The sequence below is a fragment of the Dasypus novemcinctus genome, chromosome 13, assembly GCF_030445035.2.
Source record: "Dasypus novemcinctus isolate mDasNov1 chromosome 13, mDasNov1.1.hap2, whole genome shotgun sequence".
NCBI classification, from domain to species: Eukaryota; Metazoa; Chordata; class Mammalia; order Cingulata; family Dasypodidae; genus Dasypus; species Dasypus novemcinctus.
The window spans coordinates 102,882,657-102,909,564 of record NC_080685.1 but is presented as its reverse complement, the minus strand read 5'-3'; the positions used below and the strand labels follow the sequence as shown (position 1 = coordinate 102,909,564).

At 35.1% G+C, this 26,908-nt stretch overlaps 1 protein-coding gene across 12 annotated transcripts in view; it reads left to right on the top strand.

The window, feature by feature from the left end:
* ESRRG (estrogen related receptor gamma) overlaps positions 1-26,908 on the top strand; it is a 602,438-nt gene that overhangs the window by 505,492 nt on the left and 70,038 nt on the right. For all 12 annotated transcript variants that reach the window (XM_058275224.2, XM_071207737.1, XM_071207739.1 and 9 more), the window contains one exon: positions 26,513-26,623. In XM_058275224.2, coding sequence (XP_058131207.1) covers positions 26,513-26,623 — 111 coding nt within the window. The remainder of the gene's footprint in view (positions 1-26,512; positions 26,624-26,908) is intronic.

Here is a 26,908-nt window from a genome sequence, read left to right as displayed (position 1 = left end):
CTATTTGTGGATACCTGGAGGAAGCACCATCAGTTACCCCTAAGTTCCTAGGGTAAGAGAGAGGATAAACCTGCTTACGGCTTAAGTTTGGTTGGTAGTGTGAATTACACCATGGATTTGACCTGACCAAAGGTTTTCATTTCTACTCACAGTTTTTTCTTTTTTAGTTCTGTAAAACAATATAAATGAAGGGTTAAGTTGAAATATTGGCCCATAGAAGTCAACATGTTTCTCCAAGGATTCTTTGACTCTTTGATCTTAATGAGGTATTACATGTAGAGCATCTGGAACAGAGCCTGGTGCACAATAAGTATTTGATGTGTCAATTATCATCATTATTATCCTCTGAAATAAAAAAAGAAAAAAATTAATGGCTTGTATATATGTGTGGCATATCTCTGCACATGCACAAGGGTGAATGTGTGTGTGTGCCACCCTCCAGGCTGAAGCTTGAATGAAGTTCTTTCTAAAACATAAATCTGACCAAGTTAACCATTTTCTCTATCCCTCTTCTCTCCATACCACTTATCCTACACTTACCCTATGATGTGATTTCTTCAGTGGCTCACCATGTACTGTGAACTAAAGCCACCGTTTCCTTCAGTGATTTCTCAAGATCTGCAGGTCCCTTTTTACATTTCGAATTCCATAGCTTGTCACTCCTCGATATTCTACATTCCCAAATCAGCATTGTTCCATAGAACCTTCTGCAATGAATTAAAATGTTCTATACCTGTACATTTCAATATAGTGTCACTAGCCATATGCAACTAATGGAGCATTTGAATTATAGCTAATCCCACTGAGAAATCTGCAAATGCATACTTTAGATCTCAACTCAATGATGCCCAAGTACCTTACTTGACTTTCCCAGAAAGAGTTAAATTTTTTTCTGCACACTGGAGAATGGCCCATACCTTTTTTTCCCCCTTTTCTTTTTTTGATAAAGCAAGCATTATGTGTCTGTAATTACTTACCTGTGTGCCTGCCTTCCCACCAGCCCTGGAAGAAATGCTCTAGCCTTACCCTCATGTCTAGCACACTGCCTGGCACACAATAAGCCCTTCACTTGTATTTGAATAAATCGAATTGAATGACTATAATGAGGCCAACATATAAAGACAAGTTCTTTTAGATGTAGTAGAATATTAAATGTGTATTCTCTGTATTATTATCATCATTACTGTTGTTATCATTATTATTATTGGATGAAGCAAATTTAAACATTTTATAAATACAATGGAGAAATCCTTGTGGTTACTCAGCAGCTCTTTCCAAGGGCCAAAAAAAAGGGATGTATATTCTTAATTAGTTAACTGGTCTCCCTTGGCCTTTGCAATAAATTTAACACTAGGAATTGTGTAGCCCTGATACTCAGGATGCCATGGCCAGATCAGATTTGGCCCAAGTCATGTTGTAGACAGATGCAAACATATGCCACTGATTGCAAAAAAATTAAATTTAGTTACTGTTTGGACGAGGAAGCCTACACTGCGATTCAGTTATTTCTGAATTGACTGCACTGTGATGGTTTAGCCATCTGTCCCACATGTGAAGTATTCAGCTCACTTATACTTGAGACATCGATATTGGCCAGTGGTGTTGGCGGAAGTAAAAGCAAATGTTTAATGTTCATAAACAGAAATCGGTTTAGAGATAGCTGATCTTTCTCCCCACTCCCTCCCTCCCCTTCCAAATCTTCAGTTCAGGCCTTGTAAAATAAAAGTGAGGTTTGTGGAGTGAGTCTGGTGGGTTGGTTTAAACTTCTTTATTCTGAGAGAGGCTCTCTGGGTCAGTTTCAATCCCTTTCCGACACCCTGCTCTGACTTTGAAGGCAGAACGCCACCCCTTCTATTTCTGAAGCTGGGCAGTGGCCCTTTTTGTTTTCACTCACTGGAAATAAAGTGTTCACATGAGCTCATTTACAGAGAGTGGAGCTGGCAGTCTTATCAGGAGAAGAGAAAGGAGTTCTGAAGATGAAAAGCTCTTGCAGTGACAGAAGTCTTTATTACTTTGGGCAGTAATGGAATGCGGTGTACACAGGGTAAAGTGACGGCTACCTAGAGCATTTAGGGAGAACTAGAGCAGTAATCGTGTTTTATGTTGTTCCTCATCTGACTTTCTCGGTGAGCCAGTTGACCCCAGGGATGGGGTTTACGCAGGTTGGAAGCAATGTAAGAACACGGGTGCTCTTCTCCAGAGAAAGCGGAGCTGTGGGTAATCCCTGATTGTGCTTTGAATTGGCTTTTGGGCAGCATGCATCAAAATAATGCATATGAAATATAGCAATAAAACTCTTGTCTTCTCCCCTACGCTACTAAAAATGGCCAAATCATTGCAGCTTAAAAAAAAAAAAAGTCAGTATTTTTCTACCAAAATTTTGATGAGAAGAAATGCTTTTGATTGCTTTGTATAATTGTTTTCATAATCCAGCATTGTAGAAAATAAAATTGGCACTTTGATCACAAGGGCTTTGAAGGCGTTGAAGCATAAATTCAGCATTTTTAAAGAATCAGAAGTTGGGAAAAAACAGCTGGGAATGCCCTTACCTTTTCACTGAGTTGTTTTGAATAGACAGCTAATTAGGTTCTCAAAATTTATTTGTCTCCAGAAATAGAGGAAAGGTGTTAAAAAGCATAGTAGAAATGAAATCTGTATTGCATCCTTTCCAAGAAATTGACATTTTATGCATTTGACATTTGATACTAGCAGTTTATTTTAAAAATTATTTGGAATTTAATCGTTTCTAAAATAATGCAAACAGGTTCTTACTGTTCATGTTTCTCAGTGAATTTCCAGACTATATTTTATCTAGTGGAAAGATAAATATAATCCAGTTTGGGTTGATTATGTTAAAATATAACAGTTGTACCACATCAACGCTTCCTGTTTTATAATTATCATGGCCCTGTCATTTTTAAGTTAACCTGAGTTCTTAAAGTAATGAAAGCTATGTGTAATGAGGATCTGTAGATGTTTAGCAAGCAGTCCCAGGTAATATCAGTCTTGAAAAGAAAAAGGCTATGTTTTCCATTGTTAAACTTTTTTTTTTAATGCTCTGCATGTTTTGTTTTAATCATACTAGTTTTCTCTTTCCAGATAACACTTATTTCAAACATTTTCCTAGAAAACAATGCCATATTCTCTTTCAGAATGAGGGGAAATGGATTTCCCATTCTCAACCAAATACTTGCAATATTTTTCTTAGCGCAGTTTCTGGAAACATCACCTCTAGCCATAGCCTACTCTCTGCAGGATGAATTAAGTGGTTGCCTATTTTGATATGACAGGTGCTAGAAATGTCCCAAGTCTCAAAATATCCCCTCTACCAAGGTACTACTGAGCTGCAAATTCCACCAATAATGAATAATTTCCTTGTATTACGATTGTTTTCTCCACATGTTCATGTGGAGGCCACAAGGGAATTAGTATTTACTGAATACTTGTTATGTGCCAGGTACTGTGCCAGGCCTTTTGGAGATGTTTTTTACTCCACTAACTCTACAGGAGAGAAGGAAAATGATACTCAAAGGTCACACAATGAGAATACGATGGAGCTGTGATTCACTTTATTGTGAATTGGGTTATCAATTGCTTTAGCTGTTTCCAGGCTGCTGAGACTCTTCTGGTCAGCCAGTGGGGTTGCGTTGGGGACCTCAATGAAAGGTGGCAGTGGAAGAAAACAGTCTGCCAAAGATCTTCCCTCTAGAATGGACCTCTGGCTGCAAATAGGGCTGATGGAGCAACAGCGCATAAATAGCTGTGGGAATTTCGCTATCCTCAAAATACTCCAACTTGAAATCATATTCAAAGAGGTATAAATAAAATTATGGTCCCTAAAATGCATTCATTTCTAGAAATGAGGAAATTTGAAAAACAAAAATAAAGTCTAGAGGATGATAAAGTTTATTTGTAATGCAAACGTAAATACTAGCAATAGCTAATATTTATGGCACCAGACACACATCATCTCATCTGCTCATTAAGTGCTTGCGAGATGGGTACTCTTATTATCCCTGTTTTACAAATGGGCAAGCTAAAGTCCAGAGAGATGATGGTCAGACATCTGATGGAAAAAGGAGCTGACCCCAAGTCTTATAATTACTCTTAAGTCACAATGCCATCCTCACACCAATCATAAGAGGTTACCTTCATGTTTCCTCCTCATGATGCATACTAGTGTTCAGATTCTGTGTGAGTAGAATACATCCTGAACATATTCACTGGGAATTTATTTAAACTTATTCATAATTCCTTTAGATTTAATATCTGCCAATTCTAGCAAATTACTTTGAACTAGGTAACTAATGAAACTTCACAAAAGTATACAAAGTAGTAGATTTGTAACTAGTTAGATTTTTAGAGGATAATTAAAATGCAGGTGATTATTACCATGGGGCCATTATGAGAATTTGATCTTCTAGACCCTGGCTGGCCTGGTTGTTGTAGACCTTCCAGTTTAAAAATAATGGGGTTGGGATGTGGGGAGGGCTGATGTCAGGGCTTGAATTGTCTTTTCAATGTCTTTAAAACAAAGGGCCTATATTTCCATTTAATTAAAACAGTAAAGTTGTGCCTCAAATATATGGAATTCACCCAGAACTGCAATTGATTTTGTTCATTTTCTTTTTTCTTTCTTTCCACTTCTTAAGAAAAAGTGGCAGTTAACAATAAAGCACAGTCCATTTTAGTTAAAAAGCTAAGCAGCAATGGAAAAGAAGATAGATTACTACAGTCTTCCATATGTTAATTGAGATGGCATACTGACATTATTCATTCACATTGAGCAACCTGAACAATACCAACTTATTTCAGTGGCAGTTCTTTGTCCAATTGATTTTTCCTGTCTCTCTCTCTTCCTTTTGCAACGTTGAAATGCAGACAATCCCTTATATATTAGGAAGACAGCCATGTACGGATGTTAGGCATACTCACTGCAATCCATACACCTTGTGATAATGGACTGAACCTGCCTCAATGTCCTCATTTTAAAATGGGAAGCACAGTAACACGTCTCATAGAGTAAGCTAGGAGGAGTGCTTCAGAAAAAGGGCACAAATGTTATTAAAATGATCACTTCTGACAGGTTGTTATCAAGATGGTAGTTCCATCCTGAAAAACATTCAAAGGATCACGGATACTTCCCATTTTGGTTTTTAAATTTTTCCTTGACTTTAATGACTTTGACAGTTTTGAAGATTGTAGGTCAGTTATTTTACTTATTTATGTATTTATTTATTTACTTATTGCCCTTTTCCTATTTTAGACCACTTCTCAGGAAAAAAAAATTGAGTGAGTGATTTGGCAATTTCAACCATAAATTCTCTTAGGATTCTCACATATTTTTTTTTACATTTAAAAAATTTTATTGTAATATATCATTCATACATAAATATACATAAGCAATAAGTGTATAGTAAAAGTTGTGAACTTACCAGACCAAAATGCATAGATAGCATCATACAGTGCTCCTATACATCATCCATCCACCAATACCTTGCGTTATTGTGAAACATTTGTTACAATCTATGAAAGAGCATCATCAAAATATTACTACTAACTATAGCACATATCTTCCATTTTGTGTATTTTTCTCCCAACCCACCCAATTATTAATACTCTTTATTAGTATTATACAGTTCATGAGAGAATGTTCTCATATTTGTTCTGCTAACCATCGTCCATCTTCCACCACAGGATTCCCTGTGTTATACAGTGCACTTTGCACAATCTATTAAAAGTGTATACTTACTGCAAGCCAGTTATTTTTATTTTGTAGAGTGTTTCTCTTTTAGGGTTAGTCTCATGTTTCCTCATGATTAGATTCAGGTTGTGCATCTCAGAATGATACTTTGATCCCATTGCTTCCTATCAAGCCACACATGATTTCACTTTGTCTTCTTACTAATGACTTCAGCTTTGAGCATTTGATTAAGGCATATCCAGTAGGTTTATCCACTCTAAAGTTACTTTTTTCCCCTTTGAGAATAATAACTAGTTTGTGGGGTGGTAATTTGAGACTAGAGATCCCATTCCCCATCTAACCTCCAATTTATTCATGTATCTATTTATGTCAGTATAGTTTCAGATTCCCATTTTATTCAGTGGGTTATAATTCTTTCCTATCATTACCTGTTTCGATACTCAAATTGTCCCAGGTTTATTCAATGGGAATACCTTCTTTCTGGCTTCTTTTGACTTATTTTTATTCCTAGACCACTTTCTTGTTTTCTGGCACAATGAAATGATCCAGGTTCATCTTGTACTTTCCCTGCCACAGCCCTAATGTCAAGCATTTCTCCAAAGAGTTTTAGTTCTTTGTATTTTTGAATGGTCTTAAGAAATCAGATTTAGGCACTAGGTAAGCTCATTGCCATTGGGTTTTGTTGTTTGTTTGTATAAATGGAAAATCATCTTACACAGGGTAGTGGTCATGTGTCAGTAAAGCTTTAGAAGATCATGCGTCAATAAAGCTTAAGATTTAGAAGCAGGCATTAGAAGGAATGTAATTTATCGTCCCATTCTTCAGATTCTGAATGAGTCTGATTGAAACACTTTCTTGTGGCTTATACTTACTTACGTAAAATGAGGTTAGGTTTGTAGTTCTCACGTTACTCTTCCATGCTCTCTCATAAGAATTCAGACAATACTGTATATATTGAGAGACTTGAAATCACAGAAAAATACGGGTCCAAAATTCAGTTCGGGGTTTTCATCATTAAAACCAATGTTGCTGCTCTCTGCTTTCATTTTCTTAAAAAAAAATAACAAAAAACTTAGCTAAATCTTTAGTCTAGAAAACATATTAATGTTCTTTGTAAGTGAAACATAATTTTCAATAAAGTATAAGATTTCAGTACACTTATTTCCTGAACTCCAGACAGAGGGAAAAGAAACCAGTATTAATCCCTCCTAATGTGTACATCCGAATTGTTTTTTGTCCACCACATATTTATGGTAGAAGCTACTGTTGATTTTGTAGCTCTTTAATTTCATGACCTTCAGAGTATGTCAAATTATTCTGAATTGGTATCTCATGAGATTGATTTATTTTAGAATTTAACGAAAAATGACAAATACCAGTGTTAGTCCAGTCCCATACCATGAATTCTAGAACTGTTGTTAGCATGAAGCTTTGTGAAAATTTTAGAAGCTATTAGGTTGTTGAAATTCTCTAGTTTCATTGTGTATTGACATTTATGGCCTTGACGTTGGTCTGTTCTTTTACAAGTTGTTAAAGATAATACAAAGATATTCTGTAACCCAAACACTAAAGATTGCTTTTTGAAAAAAAAAAAAAAAGTAAAGTAGTAAGGTAGTCTATAATAGTTCCCCTATGGATATGTTGAATTATATAATTAGGCATATATATTAGGCATACTCTTAATAATGATTATCTTTAGAAGCATTTTGGTTTGGATAATGGGTCTGTGATATTGAATGTATTTTCATGGTGTTGATGAAAAAGCATTTTGAAGGTTATGCATCTTTATGCATCTGCAGTATTTTCAAGACACTCAACTTTATTATACCTTGCAGTAATATTCTTGCATCATGTATTTTGCTTCCATTTTACTCTCACCATTGTTTTTGCTAAATTTGTATGAATCCTACTTCTTGATGCTTTCATCTCCCTTGATTTGTATGGTACAATAGTCACCAGTTTTTGCCTTCCTTTTAAACTGTTCTTTCATAGTTTCCTTCTCTGATTTCACTTCCTGTTTCTCCTCTCCACTTATGAGTAGTTCCCAAGATTGGTTCTTGCCTCTCTATTCTGCTTACTGAAAAAATTAATCTACATTTATATTTTCAAATATCTGAGTTTCTCAGTTTCCAACACCTGCCCTCTGTTCTTATGTGGACTTCAGTTTTCAGTTCAGTTTGATTTATCTTCTTGAATTTCCCAAAGTTAATCTCAAAGTTGACAAGCAAAAAACATTTCTATCTTTCTTCAGAAACTGGTTTCCTCTTCTAGTGTCTCCATTTTGGTCAATAGCTCCATTTTCTTTATATATATATATATATATAATTTTTGGCACTTTCCTTGACTCTACCTTTTTTTTACCTTCCCATTGTCAGTTGTGAGTTTTAATGAGATGCAGTTCACTTCTAGATTCCTGCCTTTCATTTTGTTTCCATTGACTCCAGAGAAGAACCCAATAGATGCCCAATAATTGCTTATTTGAGGAAAATATATCAGTGAATAAATTATTTGATTTTATTTTCTTTTTTTCCTTCTTTTTCTTTTTGTAGAATTTTGAAAAGTGGAGATGTCTATATGATAGAATAAAGAGCACTTGGAATTAGGAAAACAAGACCAGGATCTTGATTATAAGTTGCTTAACTTCTCTGAGCTTCTAAACTGGAGATAGTAATTCTGAATTTACACCACTGAGTTGTAACATTAAATGAGATGATGCTATGTAAAAGTATTTTATAAATATTAGGTGTTACAGCTTATTGCATATGAAAGTCTTTTTTTTTTTTTGAAAGGAGGACAGGAGCAGGATCACACTATTCTATACACACTCATGTAGACACATCAAGAGGAATTTAGTTTTATTAATTAAAACATGAAGCTAAAACATAATTTAAGATAAAGCATTATCAAAATCCACTATATACTTTCTGGTTAAAATACAGGTTATAAGCATTCAAGATGTATTCTTGTTCTTCTGATACAATGATATATCTGAGAGTCCAATTATTTAGCAACCTTGGATTTACAATACATTTAGGCACTTTCAAAGAGAAGTTATTGACCCTTTTCTCTGCTATCTCTGAAGATTTTTTTATAATATGTCAACTCTTAAGGATGATTTCTAGCTATTGTTACTCTAAAGAGCATCAGGATCTTAAAGAACTGCCCAGCTAATTTTCTCCTTCAGGTGTTAATGGTAAAGCAATTGTTTTCTAAAATTCTGACTGGTCCTCTCAGTCTTCCCTTTAATGCAGAGAAAGGATGCCCTGAACTGATACATTTGCAATATCTGGAACAGAAAGGCATTAAAATTATCGTTACTCATTTCTTTCTTGCATATGGCAATGCAGGGTTAATTCATAGTAATAAATTTGCTAGTAGAAATGGTGTGGATGACCTTGGTTTTCTGTTTCCTTGTTTAATGCAGTAGTTCCTAACTTTCACATCGCAAAAGGTTATAGAAGAAACAGGAGGCCAAGAGGCCAAGAGAGATGCTAGCTGTATGATTTGCAAAATTCCCAAACTCAGTACTAATTTCATATGCTAAAATCCCGAGTGATCAGTGGATATCTAATCAAACCATTAAGTTGAAAATAACAATGACATAGATCACAGATATAATCTGCATGTCTATTGATCATTGGTTCCCATTAATTGATGATTGTTCATTAATCAGGGGAACACATGTGAATGTGCCATTACCACAAACACATGCAGGAACCCTCACAAGTATGTGCGACACATTTCGTATTCATTTCATATAGTACTGTTACTGCTTAAATGAAGTCTTACTCTATTCAGAGTCCATGCAGTTTTAAAAGATATTTAATATAAACCTAGGTTGAATGGCTCAATGTAACCTTTGTAAATAAAGAGTCATGCTTGGGAAGTGGCCACACCTCAGCAGTAACATACTGCTTGCAATTATCACGTGTTATTTTCATTTCAGGCACGCCTGCAGGTTATCTCTACTTTTAAAAGGTTTATTACTAAGGGGGAAAACCTATACATGTTTTTTGCTCCATGATGGTTTCCTTTGCAGATTCTTTTTGTTCCTTTCCAAATAATTTTATTTAAAAATGTGAATTTTTTGAAACTCTAAACATAAATGCTTTTGTAAGAGGGAGAAGGGAAGTAAGCTTTCTCTTGTGACAACAATTATTGTCGTTATTTTTTTATTTATTCAGTTTTGGGTTAATTTAGTCTGGCTAAAATTACATACATATTCATGTTTCTTAATAAGAACAGAGCTTTACTCTTGGTTATTTTCCATAAATTTGTCCTCATAAGCAACTTGATAGACACCTACTTTAACTATTAGAATGAAAGTTCACAGTGAATCCGTGAAACCTGATTTCAAATCTACAATTCATTAACTCCTTCTCTAAAGGTCCAAATGCTTCTTTATCAGATTACAATAAATTGCCACTGCTTTCTTTGTAATATTCTGAGTGGCATGTATAGTAACTTAGGTATAGATTGTCTAATTATTACTAAATGAGCTAGAGTTTTAAAATGTAATTTCTTTTGGATCCAAAGCATTAATTTGAAGCAACATTATGAGTTGCTGAACTGTAAGCTACAATTTCTCAAAAATGGTTTTCTTGCTTAGAATTGCATGAATGTATGTCTGAATTTTTACATTAAATATACAACTATTTTACTCCCATCGTCAGTTTATTGTAAATATATGAATTTTATAATATCCATTTCAGATTGAAGAGTTAGTAAAGTGATATTATTAATTAAACTCTTACTCATAGTACATGAATTGGTTGGACAACAGATGCAGAAGTTGCGAATGGGATAAAATGTCACCTCAAAGGAAGGTTTTGGAAGCTCAAAGGTTACTTAGGCTTTTAGTTTCTTTATATAGGTAGATGTTAGCATAAAGAGAATTCTCTGTGATTTCATTTAATAGTATATAATTATTATATATTCTATTTGTGAAATAATTAACATACCCCTCTAGTGCTCAGAGTTAAAGTCCCTTTATACCTTTTGCCATTAATTTTCTTTGGGCATGCTTTAAAACAAAACATTAAGTGTGGTTTTTCAAAATTCAGTTGTACCACCTATGGCAAAGATTTCTTTAGAAGCCTTTATTTTCAGATATTTTAGGTTTTTGATAGCTACTTTGTTAGTAAGGAAACTGAAACCTAGATAGCTTCAGAAACTAGAATTATGCCATACAGGACAGTGGAAAAGCTTCAAAGATTAACATTTTTTTTAAAGAAATCATTATTCTATATGAATTGTCATTTGTATACGTTCCCATTTCATCTTATGAAAAGTGCTATTTTACTTTACTAAGACCTCTTTAAAAAATAAAAGAACTTTTAAAATATGAATTAGCTTTAATTTTAACTATTTTCAGTAGATTTAATCAATGAGATTAATAAAATTGCATAATTGCTCTTATGTTTCTGTTTATTCAATAGAAAATGTAGTGATTTTTTTAAAAATTACACATAACTGTTTACAAACGTCTATTTTGATATTGTATTAAATAACATCCTTCTTTCATAAGTTTTTTTTGGTCAAAGATTATTTGGTCAGTGAATATTTAGAATTTATTAACTCCCTTATGCTGTACTTAACTCTTTATTTTCGAGATATATTTTGTTACATATTTTTAATTTAGATCTTTCCATTTTGTTCTCTTATAAATAAGCAAGATATTCACATTTAGCAACAGTACAGTATTTGCTGCTATCCTGTGCTAAAGACGTTTACATGAAAATTTAGAACATGTTTAGTAAATATGACAGTATAATTTACACAGTCTATGCCATATTCTTTATTTTCCCATATTTCTTTAAACATATCTCATCCTTGAAAAGCAAATCCATAATAAGTATTAAGGAAACATAAAAAATACCAAGCAGTATTTTCTGTCGATAATTTTCTTACTTCCATAGAAGGCCTTCACCATATCTTATTTACCTTTGTAACCTTATCAATTTTGGGCTGAACTTGTGTTGATAGAGGTATGAATTCTTATATTATTAGAATGAGTAATTAAAACTATTCCAGTTATTTTTATTTTCATCCTTGTTAACCATGAAATTTCACTGAATATTTTTTCGTACCATGGGATCTGGAACATTTTAACATATACTAGTATTAGTACACAGCTGATATTAAAACTTCAATTATGTGCTGATATTCCTCAATCATCCTTTCAGCAATGAAAAAAGTATATTATTTTGTGGGGAAATATATAGAGAATTATAGTGCCTCCTAAAGATGACAAGCTGATGTAATGAACTGATGAATGAGCAGACACAACGAGCAGAGAGTGGATGTAGCTCAAGTGGTTGGGCATCTGCCTCTCTTATGGAAAGTCCCAGGTTCGGGTTTTCAATTCCTGGTGCCTCCTAAAGAAGATAAGGAGACACAATGAGCAGACACTACAAGTGGACACAAAGAGCAGAGACAACAAGCAGACACTACAAGCTGAGAAAATGAGCAGACAATGAGAAGACAAAAAGAAGAGCAGGGAGCCATCTGGGGGGTGGAGAACTGCTTTAAAAAATACTAGTATGAAAAAAGAGAAAAGGGGAGGACTTTAATTGGGAAAAAACCCTTGAATGTTTTAAAAAAAACCTTATAGGGTTTTTAAATTTTAAAATATCGTATTCTTGGCTTCTATTAGGGAGCTTCTGACAGGTGGCCCTTGTGTGAAGATATTTAAAACTAAGGCGATGTATACTGGCAGCTGGAGAGCCATCCAGTTAGCTGAAAAATTGTGTGAACAGTAGGACATGAGAAGATTTTAGGTAAAGGTCCAAATTACTGGCTTCTTTTGGAAATAGAAACTCTGAAGACACTGGACTCACATTTAAGCATGCCTACTCCATTTCTACTACGGGGTATCTGATTTGTGCTAAGCAGAGACTGGGCACTTCCATGGGGCAAATGCTCTCTGGTGCATCACAGTTCATACCCTTCTTTTTTTTTTTTAACAGATAGTCCATTTCACTCACTCACTTTGAGTAGTCCCTGCAGTTGTTTGAGTTTGCAACTCACAACAAAAATATTAATATAAACTTAAATAATCGTGGATTCTCTTTGGAGGGAAAGATTTTGCAAATAAGTACTTCTGACACAATCATGTTGTCAGGCTAAATCATGATCAGGAAAATAAAGAAATTGAATAATGTCTTACCTCTTTAGAATTTTGTGGTTTTATGTTTGCATGTGTATTTAAGTATATGTATATATTTGCAGGTGTGCATATAGGTTGGCTAGAGATATAAAGTATTCACCACTGTGGTGTGTTTACTGCAACTGGGTCCTATTTAGACAAATACCATTTAATTTTAAAACTCTAAATGAAATTCAGTTAAATAACCATCAGCAGCTCACTGGTTGCTTTCAGTATATTCATTATTAAATCATATTGTCCTCTCCTTAATGTAGTTTATATATCATAAGATGCAAGCAAATCTGAAGCTGTTTATGATTTTTATACTTCAGTCTCCACAGGAATGTGCAACAGGCATTGATCTCCTAATGTAGTAATAAGCTAGAAGCATTTTTCAAACATGGGAACTTTATTTGCTTTATTATCATCAAGAACAAAAGGAAATGCATTTGTTTAAGGTCAGTGTGATGGGAACACTAAGACCAGTGCTAGAAGCCTTCTGCACTTCGGGTTCATTAAAGCTATCCATTTGGCTCCAGTCTGCCCTGATTTAAGATATGAAGTCTGGTGATGTTTCCAGCTGCCAAGGCAGTTGTCAGTTTGTGCATCTGTGGGTCAAGTCCATCTTTTTAAGCACTCCATTTCATTCACAGAATCTTAGAACTGGGAGAGAGCTTAACACGTGGTGTAACTCATTCATCTGCTTCCAGTCAGGAGAGCAATAAAAATGTCTCAGAAAGAATGGTTTTCTTCATTTGTCAAATTTCCAAGTATAGAGACCTATGGCTCCATGTTTAGAAATATCAAAAGAAAAACAAACAAACATAAAACCTGCTTAGTAAATGCCAACAAAGCATGTTGTAAACTATTGATTTATTCTCTTAGTATTTTTGAGTGCCTACTATATGGCAGGCATATGCTATATACTGCAGGTGTAATGACAAGTAATACACTATTAAAGTATATACCAAAATAACTTGACTATATTTTGATCCTTTGAGGCTATTTCAAGTAATGTGTAATGTCTTTTTTTTTGCATGTAGAGTAACTTTTTAATTTATTAATTTATTTTTTTTTTTTACTTTAAAGAATTTTTAGATTACAGAAAAGTGACATTGAAAACATAAGGGTACCCATATACCCCACCCACTCCCCCTCTTACATTTCCACCTATTAATAACACCTTGCATGATTGCTCTACATTTGTTACAACTGAACAAATATTGAAGCATTGCTAACTAACCATGGTCTATACTTTACATTATAGTTTACACTTTGTACTGTACAATTTTATAGTTTTCATAAAATGTTTAATGGCCTGTATCTGTCATTGCAGTTTCATGCAGAACAAATCCAATGCCTTAAAAATTCCTCATGTTCCACCTATTCTTTCCTCCCTCAGAAATTCTGGTGACCACTATCTTTGTATCAATATTACAAGTTTTTCCATTACTACAATAATAGTAAGCCTACTTTAGTCCGTAGTTGCATTCCCCACTTATGTTTGGGCATTCCTCAATCTTGAGGATTTGGGGATGATGATGCCCACTCTGCTTCCGCTTGAGAAGGGGCTTAGCTTTATGGGGCAGATGGAAAGAACTATTTGCTTGCTATTGTAGATACTCTATTTTTTGGGATATGAGTTGTCCATCATCATCCTTTTGTTAGTTGTCCAGGGCAAGTCTGATGAACTGGACAGTAGGTGTTGGCTGCAACTCTGCTGAGATTCAGGGCTCAACCAGAATAAGAACAGACCAGATTTAAGTCTCTGGGACATATAGTTAGCAAGTTTAGTGCTAATTATAGGTTCAAATAAAAGGGGTAGAAGAATCATGTGTAGGGAATTTATAAATGAGTCTGACTCTGATACATTGGGGAAATAGGTTTTCATATATTCCAAGGTAAAACCTACTGATGGGGTGCTGACATCATGGGGCTGTGTGCCTTGTCTATAGTGTCCAGATGTCTCTAGAGCCCTCAGGAGCCCCCCTATGTGAGGCTTTGTTTTTTTGTGGCAGTTAGTGAGACCTGCCTGAGAAGTGCACGAGTGTAACCTCTGGAATGACCTCCTGACTCACTTTGAAATCTCTTAACCGTAAAAATGTTTTCATTTTTAATTTTTCTCCCTTTTGGTCAAGGTCTTTTTCCAAATGCATTGCTAGTTGGTGCTTGGTATTAATCCCTCAGTGCCAGGGAGACTCATCCCCAGGAGTCATGTCCCATGCCAGGATGGGGTGGGGTGGGAAGATAGTGTTTATTTGCTGGGTTTGGCTTAGAGAGAGGCCACAAGTAGCATGTAATTTTTTACCATGCCCTCAACCCTCATTTTGTGCATTTGTGTGTGTAACTAAGTTGAGTATACATAACTAAAAAAAAAATCTTGAAATCTTGAGTTTAGACCAGGTCCTGTTTCAAAATATTTTGAAAGCCAGTTAGTAGGTAAGACTAAGAAAATATGGTTAGGAAAACTGCAAGATTTTGGGGGAAATTTCGCCTCTTCCTACATGAAATAGTAAAAGTTTCAGTCTTCCAACATCTTGAGCTGCCTTGTGACAGGAGAAATGTGTTTGTTTTTTCTTGGTATGCCTTAGGATTTAGAGATTCCTCTCAGCATTGTGGACAATTTTAAAAATCCCGGGAGTTACCCTCCCAGCTAATCCCTCATGTAACAAATATACACAGGGAAGTTTGTCAGGGACTTCATGGCCTGATGCAAGTACAGACTTTCCTCAGCAATACACAATAGATTAGACATTTGGAAATATCATTAGTGTTTTCTATATTCTGTCACATACTCATCACTTATCCTAATTTTAAGGATAAAGTACAGGCTCTAGCTTATACTTTGCCCACAGTACTTTGCATTGCAGTCTTCTGATTGGCCCTCAGAAGTATACACTACCCTAATTGTTAGTTACCTTGATGTAAAATGATGGTATATTAGATTCACTTGTGTGTACTGTCTCCCAAATCTGTAGCATTTTATTTCAATTAAGCATGAATCTTAAGACCTAGTTTCTGAGAGTAGTAGAATAAAAATATCTTTGAACCTTTGACTTGAAAACCAGATGTAGAGAATTATACCTTTTCATATGTGTACTGTCTGCATCAAAGCAAATTGAATTTAAGTCAATTTGCTGAAACCAGGTAGGAGGGAGATTCTGAAAATATTCAAGAGATCAAATAATGGTAAATTGAAATTAATTGTATGGGAGACATTAGTTATCATGCCTCCCATTGATAGTTTTTTAATAAATAGTAAAAATACTTTATTTAATCTTAGTGACTATATAATTTATGTATGTGCTTTCTTATTATTATCCCCACTCTTGATTCTTCGAACCCAGATTTTCTCATGAGATCTTAAATTCCTCAGCCATGTAATTTGTCAACTTTGGGAAAGGAAAATTGTATTCTGACTGACTTGAAAATATGCCCACTGTGGCTATGTGCTATTGGAAATGTGTCTTGTTACTTATCTTCTCCACTTCTGAATTTCTATGATGCTTCTATCTTTCTCTAATACTCTCTCCTGTTTTTTGTTTTGTTTTGTTTTGTTTTTCTCCATCAACTTTCCTCACAACTGTTTAACAGCACATTTGGCAAATGGATGTGGTTACTTATAGCATATAGAGTTGGTTGAGAAAGGAACAGAAACCACTGTATTTTCTTAATTTTCTATCAGAGCCCCAATCAATCCATTTTAGAGCATCCTTTTAACTCCTTTCTGGGTTCCTTCATTATTTCTTGTTTAGGCCACTAAAGACATCTGGTGGAGCCGTTAGATTCCACTATACTTCTCTCCATTGAATGAAGCAAATTGACTGTGGCCTTCCAACCAGCAATTGAAAATCTGCTTGTTTAATTTCATATTTAATTTGTTTTCACATGATACTGAATTTTGCACAAATATTTGAGTTTCTGTTTGCATGACATTCCATGGGGTGCTGTGCATTATTACTGTGATTATTGTGTTAAATTTATTGCTGCCAGTATCACAAGAAATACAAGAAGTATGACAGTGTCAGAAGAAAATCTCTCACTTGCGTGAGATTTGAGAATGTATACATTAATATTATATTAACATTTAATCTCTATCAAACTGATTTTTCCCCTGTGTATCTTATGTGTTAGGTATAATTCTTATTATACATAACCTGGAAATATATATTATGTTCTTTATACTAGATGCACTTTATTTTGAATCTCACCTTTGCCAAATCATAATTATCACCAAAGAACTAGTAATGAATGTCATGCTTCTCTTTGGTATCTTATCATAGGCTTTCAGAATTTCTCCATAAATTTGTAATGCATGTTTTTTAGCAAATCAAATTTTGGTGCATATTAATAAAGGATGCATTTCATCCAAAGTGTATATCCAGTAGTTTTGGGTATAATCACATAGTTGTGCATTCATCACTTCAGTCATTATTACGGTGTTTCATTATTTCAATAATAGTAATAATAAATTAAAAACAGAAAATTCTAACCTCTCAATCTCTTAATGTTTCTCCTGCCATACATAGCTGCTATTAATGGCTATTCTTTTTTTTTTTTTTTTTTTTTAATTTTTTTATTTTTTATTGACTTTGTAATAATATTACATTAAAAATATATATGTGAGGTCCTATTCAACCCCACCCCCCCACCCCCCCTCTCCCCCCCCCCCAACAACACTCGTTCCCATCATCATGACACATCTAATGGCTATTCTTACGCAATTATTTTTTTAAATTTTTAATTCTTTTTGAAGATATTTAGATTACATAAATGTTATGTAAGAAATATAGGGCATTCCCATAAGCCCTGGTCCCCACAGCACCCACATTTACCTATCCTTCATTAGTACGGTACAGTCCTTGTAACTGGTGAACACATTTTGGAGCATTGCCACTAAGCATGGATTATAGTTTACATTGTAGTTTACTCTCTCTCCCACTCAACGCTGTAGGTTATGGCAAGGTATATAATGGCCTGTATCTGTCATTGCAGTGTCATTCAGGACAATTCCCAAGTCCCAGAAATGCTCCTGTATTACACCTCTTTCCCCTCTCCCTGACCTCAGAACCTCCAGTGGTCACTGCCTCCACATCACTGATATAAATTCTTCCTGCTAATGTATTTTTGTGATCTTTGTTGAGTTACTAACAGATTGGCCAGAAGTTAAATTTTCCTCCCACCAGAATCACCACAAGCTTCTCTTTTGAGCTTCATAAGTTCTTCCTAGTTGCCATGTGTGATCTAGATTCACACATGGTGAAGCCAAATGGCTTTCAGATTTACCTGCCACTTTTCTCTGCAATCACCACTGTTTTCCATTTTTGTTTTGTCTTGACCTAATTTTTCCTTGAAGTCCAAGTCTGATTTTTAAATTATTAGATTGCATACTCTTCCCCATAGAATGGAGCAGATTGACTGTGGGCTCTCAAACCAGCAACTTGGAAACAGCTTGTTTGATTTCTTATTTAATTCATTTTTACAGGTTGTTGAATTTTGCATAAATAATATTTGTGCTTCCGTTTACACAGCATCCCATGGGGTGCTGCACATTGTTATTATTATTATTGTGTTAAACTTATTGTTGCCAGTGCCACATTTAATTGTGAATTAGTAGAGTCACTTTTCCTGATGTTGATGTACAATCACATTTCCTGTCTTTACCCACTAGTTCATAAATTTATTCACATGAGAAGGTAATTTAGAAAAGGATAAAGGGAAGAGTCAGCAGTATTAAATAATAACAAGACAAAGTACAGTTTAGATAGGAATAAGCCACAGCAAAATCTTTTTCAATAGTTTATGAAATTTTTAACAAGCATAAAGAAAGAAAGGGAAGATTTTCTCTTTTTTCTTTAATGGCAGTCCCTATGTTTAGAAAATGCAGGCCAAGCTTTCTCTCTCTGTGACATCAAGCAAAATAAGAAATAGTGCTTTTTGAATAAGAGATTTCCTTTAATTACATTGGGGAAGTGATAATGGTAGGTGTTGCATGTTTAATGTAATGTTCTGGATGTCCCTCTTTTTTTTTTTTCCTCCTTAACAGCCACCTCATCTTGAGCAGAAATAAAAGGTTCAAGACTTGTCAGCATCAGTTTATAGATAGCTGTTTAAAAATAATGAGATATTGGGTATTGCAAGGCTCAGGGCTGTCTTGGCCAGACTCATTTATTTCCATTCACCTTTTGTCAGAATAGCAGACAGAAGACATTCAATTAAAACTTGTCACCTGTTGCAGATGACCTAATTTGTACTTGTATGTGTCATAGATTAGGGCTCCATGCTTCAGATGAAGCAGCTTTACCTCCATTCACTTGCTAAATATTTTGCTTATGGTTATTTCAAATTTCTATCATTTTGATTTCAGCTCTAATCCAGATGACAAATTTAGCCTGCTCTTCTGAACTAACTTAAACTGGTCAATCATACCTTTTAAAAAGGAGGGGGGAAAGGTGTGTGAAAAGAGGAAGGAACTTCTTTGGGGTTGTGTCCTATGCTCAGAAACATCTACAAATGTATTTTGGATGCAACTTGAATGCTAAATGGAGGGAAGCCTTTGTAATTTCTTATGCAAGCCTCAGATGTTTAATAGTCCAGATAGTTATCAGGAGACCAAAACGAAAGACTTCCCCTTGCTAATTGTTAATTCATCTGTAGAGCATGGAAGCTTTAATGTGAGTCATGGCTTTTATCTCTTTTAGTGACTGAGGACTCTGTTTTAAAAAAAAAAGCCCACCTAATGGATATGCATTTTCTCTCCCTGTGTGATTTTTTTCTTTTATTTTAGCAGACATTATAGTGTTTCCATATGCATCCAGGCAATTTCCAAAGTTCTAGAATTGCTGTCATGATATTCCAGAATAAGTGAAGGTAAACTATAGGTCAGGGGCATCTGTTGGGAAAGCCCCTGCCTCAGCTGTAAAATTTGAAAGGGATGTTGCTCTGCCTCCCAGTACTCTAATCCACAGTGATATACTAAGAAGGAGCCAGGAAAAAGAAAGTTAATATCTCTCCATCCCTGCTACAGTGAAAAAGCAGAGTAATTGAATCTTTCTTTTTCTTTTAAGGAAATACCCAGGATTGAACTTGTGTCCTCACCCAGTTACATCCACTCCCTTTCACCCCTTTTTAAAGGAAGTTTTGGGGACTGAAGCCGAACTTCATGTATATGAAGCAGGCATTCAACCCCTGAGCTCTTACACTCACTCTACTGAATCTTTTTATCACTTTTGGTTTGTTCACTGTCTCACTAGTATCATCTTTTCTAGGTGAGGTCACCTTATGGAGTGATAATGCAAAATGATTAGCCCTTCAGTTGAATAAAAGTATTCATTTTTCCTCCTGACTACTTCTTTTTAAGCTCTCCATATCAGTTGTGAGTATTGTTTACTTCAATAATCAAGGTTTAACAGCCTTTGCTTCTGCTTTTGATATATATACCAAATGCCCTTTTCCCAAAAATAGAATTTGATAGCGGAGAAACGTGCAAACATTGTACTAATTATACACTGCAGCCATTATCTACAACTCCCTCTCCTGCGCCACCTCCTACTAGTTCTGGTTTTTCTCATCTGTAAAATAGGATAGTAGTAACAATAGCATCTGTCTCATAGATTTTGCTGTAAGGATTAAATGAATTTAATATATGTAAAGTAATCAGCCTATTGCTTAGCATATAATCAGGTCTCACTATCCAATGGCTGCAAGTCACTGGCTGCAATTGTGGATTATTGCAGGACACTTGGTGCCAAGATTCATTCATTCAATTAATGATGAAAACAGGAAGAAGAGGACTAAATCACAAATGAAGTTGTAACTGACAGTATCACTGTCTAATTTTTTGAAGGGGCAGGAGTAGTTAGGGAATAACAAGGGGTTGGTTTGTTTTATTGTCTTGTAGAATTCTTAAGAATTTAACACAGTTGGGTTCTCCTTGGAGAATATGTGTGACTATTCAATTATTTTTCACGCATCCTCTTACTGAGAAGCCTATAAATATGCATAACTTCTCTAGGTTATAACAATACCCTCTCTCCAGATATTGTCCTAAAGGACAACCCCATCAGAAGGCAGCCACTAAAATTCCTGCTGTTGTCTTATACTGCTGATCTGTCTTTGCTTCTATTCCTGCACCTCCTCAAAGAGATTTTCTGTAGCTTCTGTTCATGATGGTTCCCTCAGAAATCTAAGGAGAATTAGTACATCTCTTCCCATAGGGAAGGAGCAGGGTTTCCTTACTCAGCAAAGAAGCTGTGATATCCAGACATGTGGTACTGAAGAAAGTTCCCATCCTCTTTATTGCTTTTCAGAAGTATTATTTTTCCACTGTGCTTTCAAACTCAATTACAAGCCATGTTTGATAGCATTTATGTACCGCAATTGTTTTCTTGATATTCATTAGCTATCTTTTTTTATTATGATTACTTTAATGTCATTATTTGCATCTTCTTAAATATTCCAGGGGGTCTATGTAATTAACTATTTTAGCAAACTTTTGTTTGGGAACAACATTATGAATGTCTTATGTTTAATTTAGGAAAGTTAGGCTAGGGTATCCTTGCATAATTCTCTAAAGGGGAGGTCTTTTATTACACTGTGAAATGCCTCTGACTTTGTGCTGTTAAAAATGTGAAAATACTTTTGACTTCAGACTATATAATATAATAAAAAATTTGCATTTGAGCATAAAATGTAGACTTGAAATTGGCTGACCTAAAAAGACCTTCTGCTGAACTGTTTCACTTCTGTTGGTGTTTATTTGCCTCACAGCATATATTTTCCTCTTTGCCCTACTCTTGTTTCCCAATTTTGTACATTCTGACAATGTACAAGATTTGTAATTCCCTTGAGGCAGTGTAGGCACGTGCAGTTTTTGAAATAATAAGCAATGCAAAACCATCTATTAGGTAGGTAATGCCAACTATTAAAATCTTTTATTTAAAAAAAAAGATAATGGCAATCTCCACATGAATAGAAAATCCAATTGCCTTAATTAACTCCAAATCCTGTCAAACATTAAACATTATTTCCTTGGAGAATTCTTATTTTTAAAACTTTGCAAAAAGTGGTTCACAAGGCAAGTCCAAACAGAGATCTTTTTTTTTTCTTAAGATTGTAATGGCGTAAAGACATAGGCTTTGTCAGACTAAGTGAAAATAATTGGGTTAGGTAGATGTTTAAATATGGAAAATCTAAGATCCTGATCATAAATATTGTTATTTTTGTTTTTGCTTTTGCCAATAGTTTGAATCATTTATCAGATTAATTTGATAATAATTATTTTTCTATTAATACTTACCTTTGTATTGTGTACTTACAACTAACCTTAGGAGTCAAGAAGCTCCTTCTTGATAGAACTAGGGTTAGTTTCTATATTTCTTCTAAAATAATCATAAATCCAAATATTATTATTAGTTACAATGATGAGCAGTAACTAGAAAGGGCCACCAGTTATTTTTGTAAATCACATTTATATCAAATAGTGTCATTATTTGGCTTGTATCCTTTGGGTATCTTACCAGTGAGTGCATTGATCTTTAAATCTGTTTGCCAACAGAATTTAGGTGAGGTAGATTGTTCAGACACTATGGGATAGATCTTTAGTAAATGATCATGGTGGAAAATATATTTCAGTAAAGTCATAGAGCAATATCTTAATAAGATGAAGATATAATGATGGCAACCCCCTTCTTTTTTACTTGGCATTTTAAGATTTTTAAAATATTCTAATGACTCATTGGTAAAACATCCAGGATATATTCTTATTGGATCATTACAGAAAAGGAAGATACTGCCATTATACCCGTTTCATATTTAGAAAAACAAATAGGGTAAAGAACTCACTAAAGTTTACAGTCTAGTTAATGATGGAGCAAGAGTAATTCAACAGTTCTAAATAGTAAATTATGCTTTGCTTCTTTGACATTTTTTATGTAATATCTGAGAATAAATTTTTCTAATATTCCACTTGGAAACATTTAATGGGGAAACTTTAGAATAGATGGATTTAAAAAAAAAATCATTCCTGCAAATACTTGACTAAGTTAATGGGAATTTATAAGTAAATGATTATTTACCCTTCATTTTGATATATGCAAGGCTAAAAATTTTAGGCCAGATAATCCATGAAAATTTTTGTAGGTTAGCTGTAGTTAAAATCACACAAAAAATACTCTCTATTTGGTAATTTTTAATTATCTTTGCCTTTCTCTATGAGCCTTTTCAAAATTTTTATGGATACGTAGTATGTTTATTTTTTAAATCAACATGTCATTTTCTTTTATTCCTCCTAGTGAGAAATCATGGGTTACATTTATGTCCAAGCAAGTACAATACACAAAAGTGCAGCAAACACAAGTACATTGTGTTGGACTTGCAGTGTTTTAATTCAAACCTCAGTAACATTATTTTTTATTAAATATCTGTCTTCTGCAGTGAACCTTTTATTTCTATAATACTTGTTTAGTAACAAGAAGTGTAGAATCCCAATTTTGCAGGTTTTGTTTTCCATCTGTATTTCTTAAAATATGAGAAATGTTTTTCATAAACCTGTATTTTGAGTCCTCTAGCTCTATCCCCATTTGTGACTTTTATTTAACAATTGTGTAATGATGTTTTTATGTTTTTAAAACTTGTTTTCATCTTAATGACACTTGTGTAGTACTGTACGGAAGAGATGGGTAGATAGGATGAGAAGGATGAGTAGATGAAGTGATGGGTGTATGGATAGGTAGGTAGATAGTTTTCATAAAGTCATATACAGAGGAATGTAGGGAGATAAAGGGAAGAGAGAGCGTGAGAGCACTCACAAGAGATTTGGAGAAAATAATATGAACATTTCTGTTAGTGAGTTTTCAAAGTTGAAATGGACACTTGCATAGTAACAGATTATTTGCCAACATTTAAAGGTTTTGTTTCTACAAATACAAAAAAAAAGAATCCACATAATAAAATCTCTTGTCAGCTAAGAGTGAGTACTTTTTCTTCAGGGTGTGTAAAAGTTAGCATTCCACGGTTGCAGTTTTCCCTAGACTTGGCCCAGTTGGCTAAGCTGATTGGTGGCTTTAATGTGATGTGACTGTCAGAATTGTTTCTAGTCAAGATCTGATGCCAAGCCATTCGGCCATGGTCCTCTTCCACAGGCCTTTCTGATAGAAATCCACTGAAAGAAACACACCAGGTTCTTCTGGGGGAACTTCTCTCTTGAGAAACATGCAGTGTATGGTTCAATATTAGAGGAGATGAGGATATGCTGCCAGCAGTGATTGAATTCCCTGACAAACATCAAAAACAAATTTAAGTCTGTAAACCTAGTCAAGATTGATTCTGTAGGTTCTCTTGATTCTAACAATTTCAGAGATGTCTAAAAATGTCCCCTCTCTCTTCAGCTTTCATTCATTGTTTCTCTCACCATCTATCTTTCCCTACCTCCTCTCCACACCTCTAACAGTATATCAAATTAGATGCTCTTTATTGGGTTGGAGTTGGATGACAAAAATGTTGCAATGCCGCTCACAACATGTGCTTTTAATTTTCTAACATGGTTTTGTGTTTTAAAACATTATATTTCTTATAATGACACAGGGTTGGATGTATCTTGTAAAATGTGCATACCTTAGAGACACTGGAAAAATATCTTGGAGAAAGTTTTTGAAGAGAAAGTGAAATAATATAAAATGATAAAACATTAAAAAAACATAAAACATCACAAAGCAGGGAAAGAAGTGGAAGATGTTAAACTTTAGTAAAGTAAATATAAGCATGATAAAAATAGAACATGAGAAAATAGCGGAACAAAGGAGGAGGACTCTGCTGTATGCCCATGTCCTGGAAAAGTAGCAGTCAGGATCAGTGACTTCCTTGTGGTCCATACCCGTCTTTTCCAGTGAGTGCTTAAACACTGCAGTGGTCTTGCTTGTTTGCTTTTTATATTTGTTTATCTGCATCTATGTAATTGCTGCTTATATTGTCTCCTGATTTCACTTCAACTATACTCTCATGTTTCATTATGACTATTTTCGCCTTATTTAGACATATCTAGAACCAAGTTTATGTTTGTATGTTCCTCTAAAAGATAATCAACTCTTAATGCAGTATGCATTAGGATATCATGAAAAGTTGTGATTTCCTTTATCTTGTGGATCACCAGTAGTCGATCCTTAACCTTTGAATATATATGTATATATTCCCATTTGAGATTCACATAGGAATATATCAGAGTACCCAAACTGTTTCAGATAACCCATAACTCACACATTCCTTGCAATATTAATAAGTATCCCAAAAAGCAGTGTCCTTGGTTATTGCCTATGCTCTATCTTCCTCCTCAAGGTTTACAGAAGTCATTTGCATATTAACGGCTCTGAGGGGTCCTTTAGTAAAATAATGATGATGATGATAATGATGATGTTTCAACAAATTTCTTTTCTAAACAGTTTGAGGATTGCCAAAATAGTACAATGCATTACTTAGTTGAATTTTTAATGGATGTTACACTATTATATCAATTAAGTGCAACCTACTGTTACAGAAAGAGTCCCTCCCTGCCCTCACCCTCAAATAATTTTTCCTTTATGTGGCAAAGATTTAAATGACTCTGTCCTAAACTTTACAGTTATAGATTGTAAGCTCTTCTCCTCTCCTTAAACATTTCTTACTTTTCATCTCTTTATTTCTCTTTTTCATTTTACCTTAACCTTCTACATCAACTGCCAGTAAAAACTCCTTGGGTCTTTTTTTTCTTTTCCTGAGGTCCTAGGGCTAGGGATTGAAACTGGGGCTGAATATCGAACCTGGGATCTCCTATGCAGGAAGCTGGTGCTCAACCACTGAAGCACATCAGCTCCCCTGAGTTGGTTTTTTCATTTGTTTTGCCTGTTATTTGTTCTTTTTTCAGGAGGCACTGGGTACTGAACCCAGAATCTCCCATGTGGGAAGCATGTGCTTAACTGCTTGAGCCACTTCTGCTCCCCAACTCCTTCGATTTTGACCCAACCCATTCCTATTTAGGAAAAAGATATACTCATGCAGTCTGCTCTTACCTACTTTCTAGTTTCACCCTTCAGCTTCCGCCTATTAACCTGCCCCTCCTTTGGCATACCACTTTCTGCGTCGTTTCAAGAAACTCCTTTTTCTGTACTGTGGTAAGCACGAACCTCCTTTCAGTTTTCTCTCATTTGACAGTTTAAAAAAAGGTGTGGCAAAACTGAAATGTATTGACATTCTACTATGGAGTAATCTTTTCACCTCACAGGGTTGGATCTTGTTGTAGTGTAATTCCAGACCCCATGGCATGTAGGTGCCTCTTTACTTGATTGGTTTCCGCACATCTATATTGTGTTCTCTGCTGGGCCACGGAAGGCATTGATAGCTCTTCATCTACTGGTCTACTTGGCCCCTTTGTCTTGAGCTTTCCAAGTTAACTGATGAAGAGAATACAAAAAATTCTGGTGTCTTTTGGGCCTGTTATCCACTGGCAGACCTGATTTCCAACTCCTGGCGATCTTGATTCCGCCAGCACGTTTTAACATCTTCTGGTACCCCCATGCCATTCTGCTCTCTCTTATCTCTCTCTAGAGTCCATGGGTGAGATAGTCTATGTATATGGTTGGTCTCCAAGACACCTACTTAAACAATAAGTCAGCGCCTGTCTTTATCCACAGGGGTACGTCTTGACAGAGTTCGTGGAGGTCGGCAGAAGTACAAGCGCAGAATAGATGCGGAGAACAGCCCCTACCTGAACCCTCAGCTGGTTCAGCCAGCCAAAAAGCCATGTAAGTACAGCAGATGTGCCTGGCTTCCCAGCGCATCGATTCTTCCCAGTTGGCTCCATGTCCTTCAGCTTTGGCATCCCCACGGACTCCAAGGAGACTTCCCCTTGTTGGGAGACTGTGCCACTGTTCCCAGGGATTGTCTATAAGTAACAGTAACAACGCAGCTGATTATCTTTTTTCTTTCTATTTAAGTTTTCTATGGTTTTCTCCCCCTCCACCCCCACCGCTTTTTTTTTACCTACTCATTTTTTGAAAGCATAAGCATACTAATGCATAGCTTGTATA